Below are 18,236 nucleotides of genomic sequence, written 5' to 3'. Positions count from 1 at the left end.
AGTACATTATGCAAGTTAGCCATTCTTTGTCATATGCCAAAAGTTATTTATATTGGTGTTTCAAATGAATAGACCATTTATTTGTGTGTGTGTGTGTGTGTGTATATATATATATATATATACACATACATACATACGTACGTACGTATGTATGTATGGGTGTATATATGTATGTATGTATATATATGTGTATGTATGTATATATGTGTATATGTGTATATATATACATGTATGTATGTATGTATGTATATATATGTGTATGTATGTATGTATATATGTATATATATACATACATACATGTATGTATGTATATATGTATATATATACATACATGTATGTATGTATATATGTATATATATACATACATGTATGTATGTATATATGTATATATATACATACATACATGTATGTATATATATATGTATATATATACATACATGTATGTATATATGTATATATATACATACATACATGTATGTATATATATACATATATACATACATACATGTATGTATATATATACATACATGTATGTATGTATATATGTATATATATACATACATGTATGTATGTATATATATATATGTATATATGTGTATATGTATGTATATATATGTGTATATATGTATGTATATATATGTGTATATATGTATGTATATATATGTGTATATATGTATGTATATATATATATATATGTGTATATATGTGTGTATATATATATGTATATATATATATGTGTATATATGTATGTATATATATATATGTATATATATATGTATATATATGTGTATATATATGTGTATATGTGTATATATATGTATATATGTATGTATATGTGTATATATATATATGGATGATACCAATACTATTCTACACTGTCAATATAACAAGTACCGGTACTGTATGACCATGATGTCATTTTGCTCTCTGTTTTAAGCAGCACTTCAGTGAGATTGTTGTTGTTTATAAGGACTCGGAGGCAATTTTCTGTTTCAAGAACAATCCGTGCAAAACATTTAATAATTTATCATTTTTATTTCATATTTGAATATAAATCTCTGTCCAATGAAAACACCTAAACGATAGACAAATCATAGATATTTACAGAATCTATTAAAGCAGCGGTTCCCAAACTTTTTAGGCCGCGCACCCCCTTCTACATCCCGACCGGGTTCGCACCCCCCCCCCCCCCCCCCCTTAATAATAAAATAAATAAAAAAAGCAACAGAGCCCATTTACAGCCACATAAAAATCTGACCAATGATAGAACAGTTTGCTCGTGCGTGGCGTTAGTTTACAATATTTAGTCCGCTGTTAAATGTTGCAGTGTGAACACAAACCGAACAAAGGGGAAACTGCAACATTGTATCATATTAATCCCTGAATCAGAACAAAGCAAACGAACTGAAGGTGTGGAAACGCCCTGAAACACTGCAACAAAGTTTCAATAACTTTCAGTAACACGGCGTCACTGTTAAAGAGCAATCAGGATGGCGAGCACACATGCACAGGCTCAGATTATCACATTTAACTTACAATTAATGACCGACTAATGTAGCCAGGATGTCTTCGGACAAAGCATCGATGCGGCGACACAGTGTTGTTGGACACCGGGATCATGTCCAACTTGTTTGCTTCTTTCCCCCCAATCATACATTCCACCATCTCTCTGGCAGCTGGCAAGCTCACGTCTTCGGCGATTGTGTGCGGTAGCCCCTTTCTCGCTATTCTGTAACCAGATATGAAGCCCGTAGTGCGTCATTTATAGACCCAACACATGAATGAGACTGCAGTTGTTTTTGGCTGTTTTGTAACTCCTACAATTTCGATATAAACAATGTAAGGGGCTTTTGACTTGCACTGGCATGCTTGGTGTTCAGGTGGCGACGTAAATAAGAGCTTCAGACTGTTAGCCAGAACCTCACTGCACACCACGCACTGTGGCTTTGGGCAATCTGCGTTGCCAATCCAAGTGAAGCCCAGACACACATACTTTTCATCATATTTCCTCTCTTTTTTCCCAGTCTGATGCTCACCCTCGTTTCCTCTCTTTTCACCTTGACTCCGCGATGGGCCGATGTGCTCCCGATTTGTCTGTGCTATCACTTCCTCCTTTTTGGTGTCGCTCGACTCCCGCTCGACTCCCGCTCGACTCTCCTGACAGCCGGAAGGAGCTCAAGTGCATTTATTAAATTGTATGTTTTTAATTTTAAATCTTACAAAGGGGATTTTTATAATTCATGTTTTTATTTTGTGAAAAATCCCACTTTTTAAATTAAAATTAATTTAAAGCCATTACACTTTTCCTCTCGCGCACCCCCTAGAGGCAGCTCGCGCACCCCCAGGGGTGCACGCACCACACTTTGGGAATCCCTGTACTATACTATGACTGTAAGAGCCATTTTGTACTTGTTTTGTTTTGTAAAACCTCCCGCCACTTGGGGGCGTAGTGCCGCTGTCAATTAATAAGCCACAAATGAATATAATCAGGAGGGTCACTGATGCAGGTGTTGCTGAATATACAGGGGCAAACTGTTTTTGACTGCGATATTATAACCAACCTCTGTTTATGTTGGAAAATATGCAATTGTGAGAAATAAAATGCAGATGTTGGAAACTGGATTTCGCTATTTATTGCACACGTCTAAACAAGCAATCAGCAACCGTGGTTGCCTTCTTTTGATAAGCAACGGGGTCACTACAATGACTTGATGACTTTTTTCGACATATTATATTGTAACCTTTCCTGACTTTTTTGGACAGACTATACTCATGTCATAGTCATGAAAAGTCATGACGAAAAAAAGTATAATACGTTGAAAAAAGTCATGAAAAAGTCAGCATGTCAAAACAAATCATAGTTTCATATGTGTAAAAAAGTCATGAAAAGTATGTTGACGAAATTCATAAAAAAAGTCATTTGTCTATCGTGTCATTTTTATGAATAATATTTGAATGGCTCGTGCTCTTGTGTGGTGGAATGCGTGGCTCTGCTGCAGGTCTGCTGGATTGATGTGTCATAATGAGGTTATTAGGACGTAATTCAACTGTAGTAGGACAGCACAGAAGGCCCAGGTATAAAATGCACGGCCTGCCACTGTATGAATGTCATAAAAAAGTCATAGTACAGTTTGGCCAAAAAAAGTGTAATAAAATAGTCACAATATTGTATGTCTTGAAAATGTTATAGTATAGTTTGCCATAAAATGTTTCATGAAAAGTCATGCATGTCATGAAAATTCACTAAAAAAGTTGTAGTAATGTATGTCATCAAATGTGATAATTTGTCGAAGTGCACTGAAGTATGTCATTAAAAACGTCATAGAAAACGTCAGTGTAATACGCCATGAAATGTCACAAAACACGTCTTCGTATATAGTAGGTCATCAAAATGTAAAAAAGTCATCGTACAGTATACCAAAAACAAGTCATATTATCATTAGTTAATTATAATAATTTGTAGAATGTCACATGTGATAGTATGGTATGCAATCATAAAATATAAAGAAGTCATAATATACTATGTCATGAAAATGTACTCAAAAAGTCATAGTATAGTATGTAATAAAAGATCATAGAGTATGCCCTCAATAGGTCACAAAAAGGCATATTATGTCATAGAAATGGTATAAAAAGTCAGTGTGATTTGTAATAAAAATGTTGACAGAATGAGCCGGTCCTGGCGGTTGAATTTAAGTCTTCAGTTCAGTTGTAGAGCCGAATCCTTAATAAAATATTTACACTTATTGCGGGTCACACATTCTGCCTATTCCATTCACACCGATAACACACTGGGTAGTGAGGACTGCAGCACGGAAACCTGAAGAACTACAAGCTGCAAAGCCACCATCACTGGCATAAAGTCCAATATTAGAAATATGTTACTCGATAATAATAAACTAATCTGGTGAGACCACAATGATTGCAATTGTAATAACCACCCAAAGACCATTCCACACTGTGTGTGTGTGTGTGTGTGTACTGTATGAGCATGATGTAATTTTGCCCTCTGCTTTATGCAGCAACTTACAGATACTTTTGTTGTACGACAACAATTTTCTGTGAATCAAGGACAATCCATGCAAAACATATAATTTATCATATTTATTTCATATTTGAATATAAATCTCTGTCAAATGAAAATACCTAAATGATAGACAAATTGTACATATTTACAGAATTTATAAAAGGAAACTAAATAATCTGTGTGGACTTGTTTTTTGGGGGGATTTCTCCGACTACCATTCTTTGACATATTTTTCAAATTGAGGAAATATGTAGAATACATTTTTATGGACATGGTTTCTGTGGTGATGTTAAAAGAGTTCAAGCCATGTACAGGTCAGCGTTTTGTAACATCGGATCCTTCCACCAACAAAGATACCATACGAAAGCTTACTGGAGCGTACATGTCGACAGGCGAAGAACAAAAAGTTGTAAAATCTACCTTCAAAGTTTGGCCTGCATGTGGAAGATGGTATCATAGAACAGATGCGTATACAGAATACATCCAGCCCTGATGCGAGGGCTCATACAAGCTGCCGTTTGTAGTCACACCGCGTGACTTAGTTACAGTTTGGTGAAATAGGCTACAGCTGAACACAAGATTAAAATAAACACAAATCTGAACATGTTCCCCCTGGCACAGTCCGAGGGATAAGGCTGAAACTGTGCACTCTTATCAAGTCATACACCTGCTGCAGACGCACACAACACCATCTGAACCTCCAGCGGATTCCAGTCCTTTTTTTTTTTTGGCAAGATTTGCAGAACAAAGACAGGATTGCTGCAGTCCCAGAAAGAATAGGAAGTTAAATGCACAAAGAGTAAAGAAAACTGACCCGACATATGATCACGCAGCTCGTGTAACAGCAGATCCGCTGTCCTGTCAAAAGCTTGCTGAGACTTTGTGGATCCAGCGTTGGATTGCTGAGCTAGCGTCATATTAAAAACACTTTTTAAACATGTTGGAACTCTAGCTTTTCCTTCAGAACATCAAACCCACAAAAGATAAAAGAGGTAGGTGATGTGACCTTTTTAAAAACGTGTATTGCTGGCATCCGGTTGTTAGACAGTTAAACATGTATCAACACTACGCAGAGGGCAGAATACTGTGTGTAGTGTACTGTGTGTAGTGAAACATGCATCAAGCAGCTCACAGAGGAAAAAAACAACGTCCGAGCTCGTCCTAAACTGGGTGGCATTAGTCAGCTTTAGTTTGAGCAGTGGTAGTTTGTGGCAGTCTGGTATAAGCTAATTCACAATTGTAAATATCACTTAAAGAGAAATTGGCAACAGGAAATCATACACAACCTTAATACAGGACACACTTTCCTTTCAGTCTACGACCCGTTTAGTAAAGTCTGTAACACTGCACGGACACTCTTGTGACGCCATTACGTTTATGGCACGAGGTCGACAAGCATCATATTCACCTCTCGGTTAACTGTGAACATAAACTGTTGAGCAGGTGGAGCATCGCTTCATATCGAACAGAAGACCTATCGTCAAAACTCAAATAAGGCTTCCAAGGGTCCAGCCTGGAATCAAGTCAGTGTGTGGGCAAGAACTACGTCATTTTGTAAATGTGTTAGTCGGATTACATTTATACCTTCACATCTACTTATTTTACTATAATATTTAGGTCACTTAAAATGTCTTGGTGTCACTTCTTTAACAACAAATCAAAAAGCCCAGTGTTGAACTCCAACACACTGAAAAAAGGCATTATTCACTCCAGCAGAGCTGAAATGGTCAGACGATTGATGGCAATTATTGCACCGGACTTCACAGTCAATGAAATAAAAAGACAGCATGAAATGTAAATGTTACAAAGAAATCCTCGGATCATGCAACGTGTTGGACAATAACGGAATGACATCAAGGGAGACTACTTCAGAGAGTTATACGTGATTGAGACGGCCCTCGTCGTAATCCTGCACTCCCATGCCAACGACATGGATTATGATCTCAAGAATTATAGTGGCTCAAGATACACGTATACAGTTTGTAAAATCATTTAAAAAATACCATCAAAATTTGCATTCAAAATCATCTGTGCAACCAATTACATTGTCGAGTGAAATTAATGATTTTTGCCACTTGACGGATAACTTATGCTTGATTGATTTTAAAAGGCCGTATGCTTACAGCCTGTAAAACATACACAACTGTTAACCGTTCCCTTCTCAAACATTCAATATTTTGTACTTACTGTGCAAATTCAAAACTCAATCATAAATTGTTATTCTCTCATTCAAAAAAAAAAAACGGCGCCGTGCAGCGATAAGCAAAAGGCAAAAACAGGTGGGCCCCGCCGAGCGTTGGGTAGTTCATGAAGGAGCGTCTGGGCCATGAAGGAACATTGTGGGCACACCAGTGATGTTCAAGAAACAACCGACTCCGGTGAAGAACTGCCCAAATCAACCGCCATCTTAGAAAACATTCATGGTTCGAATGCTCAAGCTAGCTCCACGCGTTCAACCTTTCAACATCGCTACAAGATATTCGACTGCAGTAGCTCGCACCAACCAAAAAAAAAAAAGATAGTACAGCATTACAGACGGGATAACCTGGTGTTGGTTCAATGGTTAAAGATAGCAGGACTTCCTCTCCTCCTCGGTTGTCTTGCCCTCCTGTGTCAGCCAACGAAGCACCTCTGCGAACCTTTGAGCAGCACTGCAGAGCTACAACATGGCTATGCTCTCTGGCGTACAGTTGAGGTGTGTGGATGTGCTGCTTCCCCCGGGGGACTTGAGGCCCTTAGTCGCCCCACCCAGTGTCGAGCCCCGGGCCCTGGAGCCCATGTTAACTCCCGAACCATGGTGGTGACTCTGCTGCAGGCCCACCATCAGGGTCTCGCTGGTGACGGTGCCAAACTCGTAGGTGAAGGTGCCGTAGAAAACCAGGATGTCCACCGTGAAGACCCACTCGCAGATGGCTGCAGCGTGCTGCAGGATAAAGCTCTCGTGGATAAAGAAGATGCCACCTGGGAGGACGGCGAGTTAAGGGGAACAAACACATCGGGTAGATGGAGGAGCAAAACAAACAGAGCTCCTCTTCCTATTCACACTTCCTATTGTCTAGAACAGGGATTCCCAAAGTGTGGTGTGTGCACCCCTGGGGGTGCGCGAGAGGAAAAGTGTAATGGCGTCTGATGGTGTCATACTATTAAATATTTTAAAAAAAAAGAATTTTAATTTAAAAAGTGGGATTTTTCACAAAATAAAAACCAAACGGGAGTCAAACGGGAGTCAAACGGGGGTCAAACGGGGGTCAAACGGGAGTCAAACGGGGGTCAAACGGGGTCAAACGGGAGTCAAACGGGGGTCGAGGTGAGTCGAGTCAAGGTGAAAAAAGAGGAAACGAGGGTGAGCATCAGACTGGGAAAAAAAAGAGGAAATATGATGAAAAGTATCTGTGTCTGGGCTTCACTTGGATTGGCAACGCAGATTGCCCAAAGCCACAGTGCGTGGTGTGCAGTGAGGTTCTGGCTAACAGTCTGAAGCTCTTATTTACGTCGCCACCTGAACACCAAGCATGCCAGTGCAAGTCAAAAGCCCCTTACATATTTTAAATTGAAATTGGAGGAGTTACAAAACAGCCAAAAACAACTGGAGTCTCATTCATGTGTTGGGTCTATAAATTACGCACTACGGGCTTCATATCTGGTTACAGAATAGCGAGAAAGGGGCTACCGCACACAATCGCCGAAGACGTGAGCTTGCCAGCTGCCAGAGAGATGGTGGAATGTATGATTGGGGGGAAAGAAGCAAACAAGTTGGACATGATCCCGGTGTCCAACAACACTGTGTCGCCGCATCGATGCTTTGTCCGAAGACATCCTGGCTACATTAGTCGGTCATTAATTGTAAGTTAAATGTGATAATCTGAGCCTGTGCGTGTGTGCTCGCCATCCTGATTGCTCTTTAAAAGTGACGCCTTGTGTAACTGAAAGTTATTGAAACTTTGTTGCAGTGTTTCAGGGCGTTTTCACACCTTCAGTTCGTTTGCTTTGTTCTGATTCAGGGATTAATATGATACAATGTTGCAGTTGCCGCTTTGTTCGGTTTGTGTTCACACTGCAACATTTAACAGCGGACTAAATATTGTAAACTAACGCCACGCGCGAGCAAACTGTTCTATCATTGGTCAGATTTTTATGCGGCTGTAAATGGGCTCTGTTGCTTGTTTTGTTTTTTTATTAAGGGGGGGGGTGTAGAAGTGGGTGCGCGGCCTAAAAAGTTTGGGAATCGCTGGTCTAGAACAATCCATGATGTGATGACATGATATATATGACAATGTGCAGGAGTGAATACATTATATTATTAGGGTGAAATAGAATTTGGCTTTGCATAGCTCCATAAAACAGATGGGTTTAATAATGGGATGCCAAAGAGGGAATGCTAGGATAGACTATTTTTCAGACTCTTACACATGAACCTGAATGGTTCTCATCCCTGGCACCAGACAGCAGAGGAGAAGGCATACAGGACTGAAGGTTTGTGGAGGAAAAGCAGTCACCCCGGACACCACCGAGACAAAGGCAGGGAGGAGAGGCATCGCGATTGTTAAATAAGATGGCAGGAGAGGGAGCTAAAAGTAAGCCCAGACAAATGTTGTCATGGCCACGCTGTCCTGTCTCAGAGTTGTCTTAATCCGTGCAGGATTGTAACACGGCTACTGAAGGGAAAATGACAAAACAAAAACCCAATAAGTCATTCCAGTGTGCAAGACCTTCGTGCCGGTTGGCCTAAATGGGAGTCGTTACAAACTGTCTTTCATGTCAAAATGTCTCCTCACATCCAACATGGTGTTTAGATGCAACATACAGTACATAATATCTGCACAACAAGGGGGCGCTAGCAGGTGAAGGATACTGAGGACGAGGGACACCATGGCTCCCAGTGTCAGAGCTACTCGGAAATGGGCCATCCAGTAGTCAAGGGCCGTCACAGCCACCCGGTAGGTGAGCACACACTGCAAGCACACAAACAGCAGTCCTGCTGGAAATGCCACCCCGGCACCCACATAGTGCAGAGATTTGGCGTGATCAACCTGACAAATAGAGCAGTAGAGTCAGAGGAGTGGATTCTACTTGTCTGAGGTCACCAACATTTGAGTTAAGATAATTCATATTTACCTGGAAGTTGCCCACCATGACCAGACCCAAAGCATTGGTGCAGCCGGACACCAGAGCGCTGGTGTTGACCCAACATCGGTGGCTGTGTTCGATCACCTGGGCGTAGCGCAGAAAGCACACCATCACCACTGCAGGACAAAGGGGAAGATTTACACTACATCCATGACACACACAATATAGAAAGGAGAATTACCGCCTCGAGGTCGTATGCCTCTGCCAACCAGGCCAGTTTACAGCCACGTCATCACTTCATCTTTTTATCCTCGTAGACGTGTGCGTGAAATTGCCATAATTGGCATATGAATTCATGAGTTCTGCAAGGTCACCTTGACCGTTTATCCTCGAGTCCAAGTGGACATTTGTGCAAAGTGTGAAAAAAAAATACCATCTGGCGTTCCTGAACTATGATATTTACGAGAATGAGACAGACTTGAGGTCACAGTGATCTTGATCTTTGAACAAATCTTAGTTTAACCTCGAGTCAAAGTAGACGTTTGTGCTACATTATAATAATTCCCCTCCAGGCGTTCCTGACTTACGTAAGTATGGGAGGGTTGAACAACCTGAAAACATAATTGACGTCTCAGGTTGCATGATGGGGGATTTTTGACCCAGTTTCTTCCCATTTTGTTCGTTTCACTCTTTGAGAACCATAAACCTGCAGGTTGCTGCGTGTTACAGTACTACCACCAAGACAGTAAACACTAAGTCATCCAAGCAGCTCACACACTAATGAGAGGCAGAAAGGAGCTGAGAATTAACAGGATGAGAAATAAAAATGCAATGAACCAATAACAATAACTCTCAATACACACAGGAAGAAAAGTTGTCAAAAATAAATGAATCGTGAAAACAGCGGGAGAGAAGCATTTAAAGCAGCAATTAGAAAATTGGGGCAGAGCTGAGTGGTGGAAACACAAGATGGGGGGGGAGGAGGCGCTAAAAGAGGAAGGCTACGGAGGGCACGTGCAGAGGAGAGGACAGAGGGGGGGAAGTAGAAGGAAAGCCGCATTCATTATTGATTAGAGAGCACAGGCTATTTCAAGCCCCTCCGAATCTCTTGGAGGTTAGTGGCTGCTGTCTGTGGGCCCCATTGATTAATACAACACACGTAATGGACAGCGGAGACAGACATCAAACACTTTCACATCAGCTGTACTCAGTCGCTGCTTGGTGTGAAAGAGCAGACGGCAGCAGGTTTATTTAGTGCACTTAGTGGCAGATAGACAACTTTACATTGCATATTGAATAACCGGTTTTTAACAATTGTCTTTGCCATTTTACTACATTATGGTACAAAAGATTTGAGAATATTTAATTTCCTTGATAATACCCACTTGTACATCATATTTGTTTTAGATTCTTTTTGGTCATGGGATCAGAAATAACTCCACATTTTGTAAATAAAGATGCTTATTTTCTTTCTTGCTCGATGAAAAGATTGATGCTCACATGTCTGTACAATAAATATGAAGCTACAGCCAGGAGACGGACAGCTTAGCTTGGCCAAAACGACTAGAAACAGCAACTATATTTTAGAATAAAAATAACATCGGTCAGGAAAGGAAAAAGTTTAAATTCTTGTAACTTTCATATTAACATGTGTGACTGAGACCCGTGTGCGTGAGGTCTTCAACTACCATCTCCAGAGAAACTCCTGGGGGGGAGGCTGTGGGCCGTGTTCAAAGCCTCCATTGTGGAAGCGGCTGTTAGGAGTTGTGGTCAGAACGTCATCGTGTGGGGGCGACCTATGAACCCAATGGTGGACCTCAGCAGTGAAGGAGGCCGTCAAGCTGAAGAAGGAGGCCTTTTGGACTTCACTCGCCCGAGGGTCTCCAGAAATAGAAGAACAGGTAAGGTTGGCCAGAAGGACCGCAGCTGCGGCACTTGCCGAAGCAAAAACCAGAGTGTGGAAGGAGTCCGGTAGGGGTTTCTGCTGGAATTTGGGGTACCGGAGTCATTGCTCCAAGCCATCCAGTCCTTGTATAACCAAAGTGAGAGTCAAACACCTTTTCAGTGGGTGTTGGCCTCCGCCAGGGTTGTCCATCGTCACTAATCCCGTTTGTGATTTTCATGGACAGGATTTAAAGGTGCAGCCAAAAGGAAGGAGTGTGTCTGGTTTGGGTATCTTAAAATTGCATCCCATCTCTGCAGATGATGAGAGTCTGTTGGCTTATGTACTTTTGGAGCTTCTGAGGCACCAACAGGAAACACAGAGCCCGACAAGCTGTACCCAGTCCTTAAGCTAAGCTAAGCTAACCTTATCCTGGCAGTAACTTCATAGTTAGCGTACAGACGTGTGAGTGGATTCAATCTTCTCCTCTGACTCTCCGCTAAAATGTTGTACTATTCCTTTGAAGAAAGAACTCTTGCACACAAAACATGTCTTCTAATGAAATAACTGTGTGTGCGTGTGTGTATGGTTTTAAATTCAGTCACAACGAGGCCTTACCCATGAAGGCTCCAACGTTGCCGATCAAGCTGAACAGGCAGCTTTCAGGAGGGAAGGATCCACATTTACTGTAGCAAATGGAGACAAAACAGTTAGGAGAATAACATCTATCTAAATATATCACTATATGCAAGGCCACAGTCCTTTTACCATTTGTCTGTATTTCTTCCAAGACACACAGCCATGTAGTCAAAATGTATATCAATAGACAAAGTGATGTTAATGACAGTCAAAGAGCCACAACATAACAAGGTGCTAATTCATGCCTCGGGGCTTTTGCTGACACACAGTTGCTTTTGTAAACTGCATAAACAAAGAGAGGAGGAAAGGTAGACGCAGACCTGATGAGGGGGATGTCCTGGATGGTGCAGCATGTCTTGGGGAAGCCCGGTCGGGGAAGCTCTTCTGTGCATGTGACATTGTAAAACCTGGAGCAGGGACACAAGACGTTCAGTTCACTCCCTCACTGGTAGCTGCGGCATCAGACTGTGCCCACATTAAAACTAAATTTAAAAAAATAAATTTAAAAAAAGGAGGAGAATCCCTCACCAGTTCTCCACAGGACAAACATGGTGATTCATCACAGCCATGGCGTACCTGAGGGGGAAAGGAACACACCACAATTTAAAGCAAGAAGTGGCAAAAGGTCAAACACAGCACTGTGATGCCTAATGAGACAAGGTGAACCGTTATCAAGAAAGAACATACTCTACTGGGCTTCAGAAACGGTTTCATCTGTACACCTGATAATGTGAACACAGTATGTTTCATTGTGACAGACACAGTGTTGCTTGTAACTCACACTATCCATATTCCTGTGATGGAGAAGGCAGACAGGCTGACAGGCAGGACGATCCAGGCAGTCATTGGGCTGGCAGTGAGCTGGCTTTGTCCCAAGCATGGGGTGAGAGGGGGGCTTCGGGCTGGAGTGGCAACACGACAGGAGGAATCAGGTGGGGGGTGGGTGGGGGTGCGGGGTCACTAACACACAGGGAAACACACCAGGAGGGGGGGGGGGGGGGGGGGACATGAGAGGAAAAAAAAGGGAATGGCACAGCTCTTCTCCTCCACAGGGCCCTGCAGCCAGCAGCAACCTGACAGAAGACGGGAAAGTACAAATATATGAAGATTTATTAAACTACTAACATACATCTGAGACGTCAATGATACTCCAGAAGTTACATTGTCATGAAGACTTAATTCACCATTTTCTGAGCGTCCATTTTTCTCTTCATTCTGTCTAATTTAGAGCAGCAACAAGTCATCGATTAGTCGTCAGCTTATATGTTCTGGTTTCTTTACTCTTCTGCGACAGTTAACTGAATATCTATGAGTTGTGGATGTCATCCTGGGCTTTGGAAACCACTGACCTACATTTGTCACAATTTTGTGACATTTCATACAATTATTAATGGATGACAACCGAGGTGAACAACAGTTCTGGGCACTTTCACTTTGCTTTCCCGCTGCTTCCTCCTCTCGATGTATACTAGCCTCCTTAGCCACTGAGGTCTACGTTGTTACCACAGCAACCCATGCAGATGGATTGCTCAGTCTTTTTAAGATCTGATTTGAGAAACAAAATCGGATTTGCCTGCATCCGGAACACGGTCAGAGACAGACCGCCTCACATCTTCTGTACTTGAGATGCAGCAAACACTACAGCTGACAACCAGTCAGTGGTCTGAATGTTGTACTCTGTGAACATGACAGAAGCATTTCCACATCACAGTCAATCTCTCATCAAAATGTGTTTAATAAAAGAATGCAAACTGTTGCACTGGTGCCGAATCAACTTAGTGGAAAGACAAACTAGAATATCAGCCTTTTCTTGGATAATGTTCTCATTTGATCATATTTAAACATTAATGGAAATAGTTTGTATAAAGAGGAAGCCTTGCTCTTGGAATTCTAAATGGCTAAAAACAAAACCTGGTGTTTAATGTACATCATTTAGAAAACATTGCGCTGAACAAAAGCAATTGTTTTCGCTGCCATGTTTCATGGTGACGTTTCTCTAAAATCACAGCAGCACTGTGAGACAGAGAGAGAAGCACCTCTGGGAGAGAAGTGAACAGCAACGCGACGCTGTGAACGGTAGCGTCGGGGAAAAGTGTAACCTTGTGAGAATGAGGGCTCGGCCACGGTCAGCTCTGTGGTGGAGAAACAACATGCATCACGTTACAGAAGTGTGTTCTCCTCTCACAGGGAATATACAGTGAACGGGTTTAACAAATTCTCCTTGCTTATTGTTCAGGTGTGGGGAACTTTCACTCGACCGTTTTATCCTGCTGCAGCTTTGAACTTTGCTCTCCTTTGAATTACTGGTGTTGTGTTTTGGTAATTTTTTACATTTCTCATCACTTATTGCAACAGTTTTAGACACCCCACCGGTTAAGATATTCTACATCTGTTTTCAAACAGTAACAGTTCTCAGTCACTTGCTGGCATTGTATCAGCTCGCTCATGTGATGTCATCAACTTCCTTTGTTAAGGAAATAAACGGACTCTCGTTCAACAAACCTCGTCTGTGGATGATTTACCTAATGCAACGCACATCAATTGTAACGTAAGATAACTTGGGCTTACAACCAGCGCGTCAACCAGGTCACTCCTGAGGGAAAGCCACCTCAGTAGCTTACAGTACTAGACTGGGCTCCTTTAACAGAAGGGTTTGGTGTGGTTAAAGATTAGACTTAAGTGTACAGACAGAAAGCCTATTATTGTCCCCCATCGAAGAGACAATGACTCACCTGCCCCACACAAGCTCCCCTATCTGTATGGACTTCATTAAACTAACAGACCTTAAGCAATAGTGAGTACACAGTCATGTGCTCTCAACATCACATCACAGTTCAACAGCTTGCTAAACACTAACAGTAGATTTGGATAAGGATGTTTTCTCACACACAGCTTTGTTGCATCCATGTCCTCTGGTTCTCTCCTGCACTCAAGTGTAGCTGTTTCCTCATATGGTTTGGTGTACATAGTAATAATATAAAAATGTAGGCATGTGTATTGTTCTCCATGCAGGTAACAACACCCAGATAGGACTCGACTTGATGTCATAATTAGGTATTCAATTAAGAAATTACATTTCTATTTCACACACTTGCAATATGCCGGGTGACGAGGCACAAACTGTCTTTTAATTGTTATTATTCACAAAAGAAACATTTTAACGTCACAGTTAAAACTATACACACACACACACACACACACACACACACACACACACACACACACACACACACACACACACACACACACACAGTAAACTTTCCATGACAGCATAGAGCAGCATTAGGTCAAATTATGAATAACCCGTGAAAGTTCACAAACCAGTTGCAGATGTAGCTCAAGTTGGTCAGATATATGCAGTATAACTATCATGTTTCTTTAATATTCATAACTATCCTCTCAGGAGCAGCTAAAACGCCGGATATTGAGTTAATCATCGCAAAGCTGAGAGTGTGTTAGAGTATATGTAACGTTAACGTTATGGGGGGCCATAGCACCCCTGACCCCCGCAGCCAGTCAGAGGAAATACTCGGCACTGTACTTGTAAGACTGGGTACAACTGTGACAATGTAATAAACAGCGAACACATTATAGTCACTTCTCCACAGTCGACTAGTGCAGCATCACTGTGGTCGGCAGCCTGTGCCAGTGAACCGGTGAACGGTACCGTTAGCTTTATTAGCTTCAACCGAGCTAGCTTGTTAGCTTGCACTTTACCAGTTGTCTTGACTTGCCTGCTCCTTGATTTCCGCTAACCTAAGTGATAAGCTGCTAAATAAAAGACAGATAGAGGACAATAAAACTGACGCTGTTGAGACAGTCAGTACACAAAAGGGGAATCTGGACATACCTTCAACCTGCTATGCCCACCACAGACCTCAACAACCTTGGTTTCCCTTTAAAAACAGTGATTTCTTAGCAGACAAGGCTAGCGACATAAATGACTTCCGGCTGTGCATTTCAAAATAAGACATGATAGTTTCACTGTGAGAATGGCTTTTAGGAAATTCTTCAAAACATTCTTTTTTTTCATTTTACAAACTCATTCCGTTCATGATAAGAGTAGAAATATAGATGTTCTACAAAACGTATTTACATGAACAAAATAAGTGATACATTGGAAGAATCCCCATCAGCGAATGTGTGCCCCAGGAATTAAAAAAAGATACCTACGCCTTCGGTGCCAGCTGGAATACAATCACCTTACATGTCAGTATAATTTACATCAACAGTTTCACTACGTGTTCAACCTTGTTGATCTTTTTAACATAATTTTTTTAATGAATATGATGCTTTTATTTTCGCACAATCTCTGGTTTTATTCTGATGTAACTAACAGGCCTGCTGGGCGACAGACACCTCCATAGTTTTTGATGACAATGTCCATTGAGATGTTTCATTTATAACACATAAGAGGAACGTGAATGTTTCTCTTACCCTTTTTAAAATTATGTTTCAAAAAATGTCCACCAAGAGGGGGGAAAGACCTCTAAAGATCCCTAAGAGCTGAATGACTGTATGAGAGACACAGAGAGATAGAGGGAGAGGAGTGTATGTGCGCGTGTGTCTGTGAGTCTGTGTGTTTATCAACATCACTAATTGGCTCAATCACGAACACCTGTGTGCCTGAAGCCATTTGAAAATATTCTCCATAGAGATCCCATTGTCAATAAAAAGCTTAATAATTCAAAAAGTTTAAAGCTTAGAAATATGAAAAGTCATAGCAGACCTCTGGTGAAAGAGCTGAACATTTTAATAGTTGAACGGTTTCTGTAGCTTAAAAAATGAAGGAGAAGAAGAGGTGGGACGGAAGAAATAGAAGAAGTTGAATAAAGATTCGAAGAACAATAGTTGGAATGCTTAACAGCATTCCAACAATGAGAGAAGTACAATTTTAACTGCATCCATTGCAGTCATCTTTACGTGTCAAAGCAGGAAGAAACAGGTGCAATTAATAGCAGTAATTAGCTCTGACACACAAGATTCCCACCCACACGTAACAGCTATCCAATCAAAGCTTCAGCTGCTCTCTTGTGGGTTAGACTTCATGAAGTAGAAAACAAATTAATACTGAGATGGAATATGACAGGCAGTGGAATAACAAAAAGTCAAATGTAAAAGCCATTTTAAAATTTGTTTTCCTTTTCCATTTTTGAAATTCAATTATTATTACAGAACATAATTTAAAGTGAAAATATCTTTAAACGTAACAGTATTTTTTTCTTTTACTTTTGAAGGTATAATTTAAAATGAAAATATAATTAATCAAGTTATATTTGATCAATGCACTCATTGATTAAAACTACATTTTCCGTGATTATTCCAGTGGCAAGCAAATGCAAGCAAGTTTAATTTATTGTTTCTTTTAATCTCGGCAGCTTGAGTCAAATTAATAATATAATTTATTCCTTTTTTTTAATTAGTTTGTATAAACATGTGATAGTAGTAACCCACTTGTCCGTAGAGCCTCCAGCTGTCACAAATTCCAACTATTTTATTTGGAAGGCAGGATGGTGATGAAACCTTGACATTTGACTTAGTTGGAAAACCACTGGGGTCAATGGCTCTGCTCTATTCAAGTGCCACCAACTGTGTGATCAGCACAGAACAAAAATGAACATCAATGTGGTGTATTCAATTGAGGGTGACTCGGAAAAGCTCAACTACTGACATTATGTATTTTATACATGGCTAGCACTTATTTTATTGGCTTGATGTTGATGCAGCATAAACATGGCATACATACAGTAATATACAGGACATCACCTGAGTCATATTCAATTTTCCAACCTCAACAATACACACTGTCAGTACCGTCACTCAGCACAATGACAAAGTGAGTAAATTGTGAGGTTTGGATTATCGTCTTGCCAATGATATTACCATCTGCTGGAGACAACAGATAACAACAACAGATGACGTTCCACTGATTTCTACAACGTGCTAATGTGAGGCACATTTACCAAACCTGGAAATGTAGCTGCAGACAATTCATCCATTATTCAAAACAAGTATTGTTGCTTCTCTTGAATGCTGTCACCTTCACAGTTTAAGTCATTTAAATGATCAACATTTGTCAGGTGAATCTTAAAGCTGAAAATGTTTTTTGGAAAACACATTTAGTTGAGAAAACAGAAACGAAATGCCCAGTGGCTGCTTATTTTGAGCAAACCCTGTATGTGTATAATCACATCAGCAAAGGTCAAGTTCAACACTAGCATTTAATGTAACTGAACAATCTGTGTTTGGATTTTCCACAGAGAATTTACAAGGCTTTATAAACCTACATGAAGGATTATAACTGACATTCTTGTTTTACTATAAGCAGCTTTGAAGGGACTGCAAAATGTGATCCGTAAACCTTGCGAACAACACAATGAGTGACAGGACTGGATCAATAAGGAAACAAATGTTGAATCAAAATCAAAATGTACTTATTTCTTCTGCATGATAATAATTTATTACATACGCCAATTGAACAGCATGGGTTGCCTTCCCTCTCTAGTAAATGGAAACCACCATGAGACGATTGTTTTTGTGCATCCACAACATTTGTAATGTAATTTGGTTTGTATGAAACAAACTCTTTACTTGATGTCTATCATGTTTGTCTAAAAACCT

At 40.7% G+C, this 18,236-nt stretch overlaps 1 protein-coding gene across 1 annotated transcript; it reads right to left on the bottom strand.

Moving 5' to 3' along the window:
* Window positions 1-4,089: 4,089 nt before the first annotated feature.
* tmem150aa (transmembrane protein 150Aa) lies at window positions 4,090-12,577 on the bottom strand. The gene is made up of 7 exons (XM_079269979.1): window positions 12,397-12,577; window positions 12,144-12,191; window positions 11,936-12,022; window positions 11,595-11,662; window positions 9,143-9,270; window positions 8,880-9,057; window positions 4,090-6,988 (listed from the first exon to the last, which is right to left on the bottom strand). Exons 1-7 carry the CDS (start codon window positions 12,459-12,461, stop codon window positions 6,687-6,689), a joined length of 876 nt encoding a protein of 291 aa, XP_079126105.1. The 5' UTR covers window positions 12,462-12,577; the 3' UTR covers window positions 4,090-6,686.
* Between the last annotated feature and the right edge of the window lie 5,659 nt (window positions 12,578-18,236).

This window comes from Melanostigma gelatinosum (genome assembly GCF_949748355.1).
Source record: "Melanostigma gelatinosum genome assembly, chromosome: 6".
NCBI lineage: Eukaryota > Metazoa > Chordata > Actinopteri > Perciformes > Zoarcidae > Melanostigma > Melanostigma gelatinosum.
This window is presented reverse-complemented; position numbering and strand designations above follow the sequence as displayed.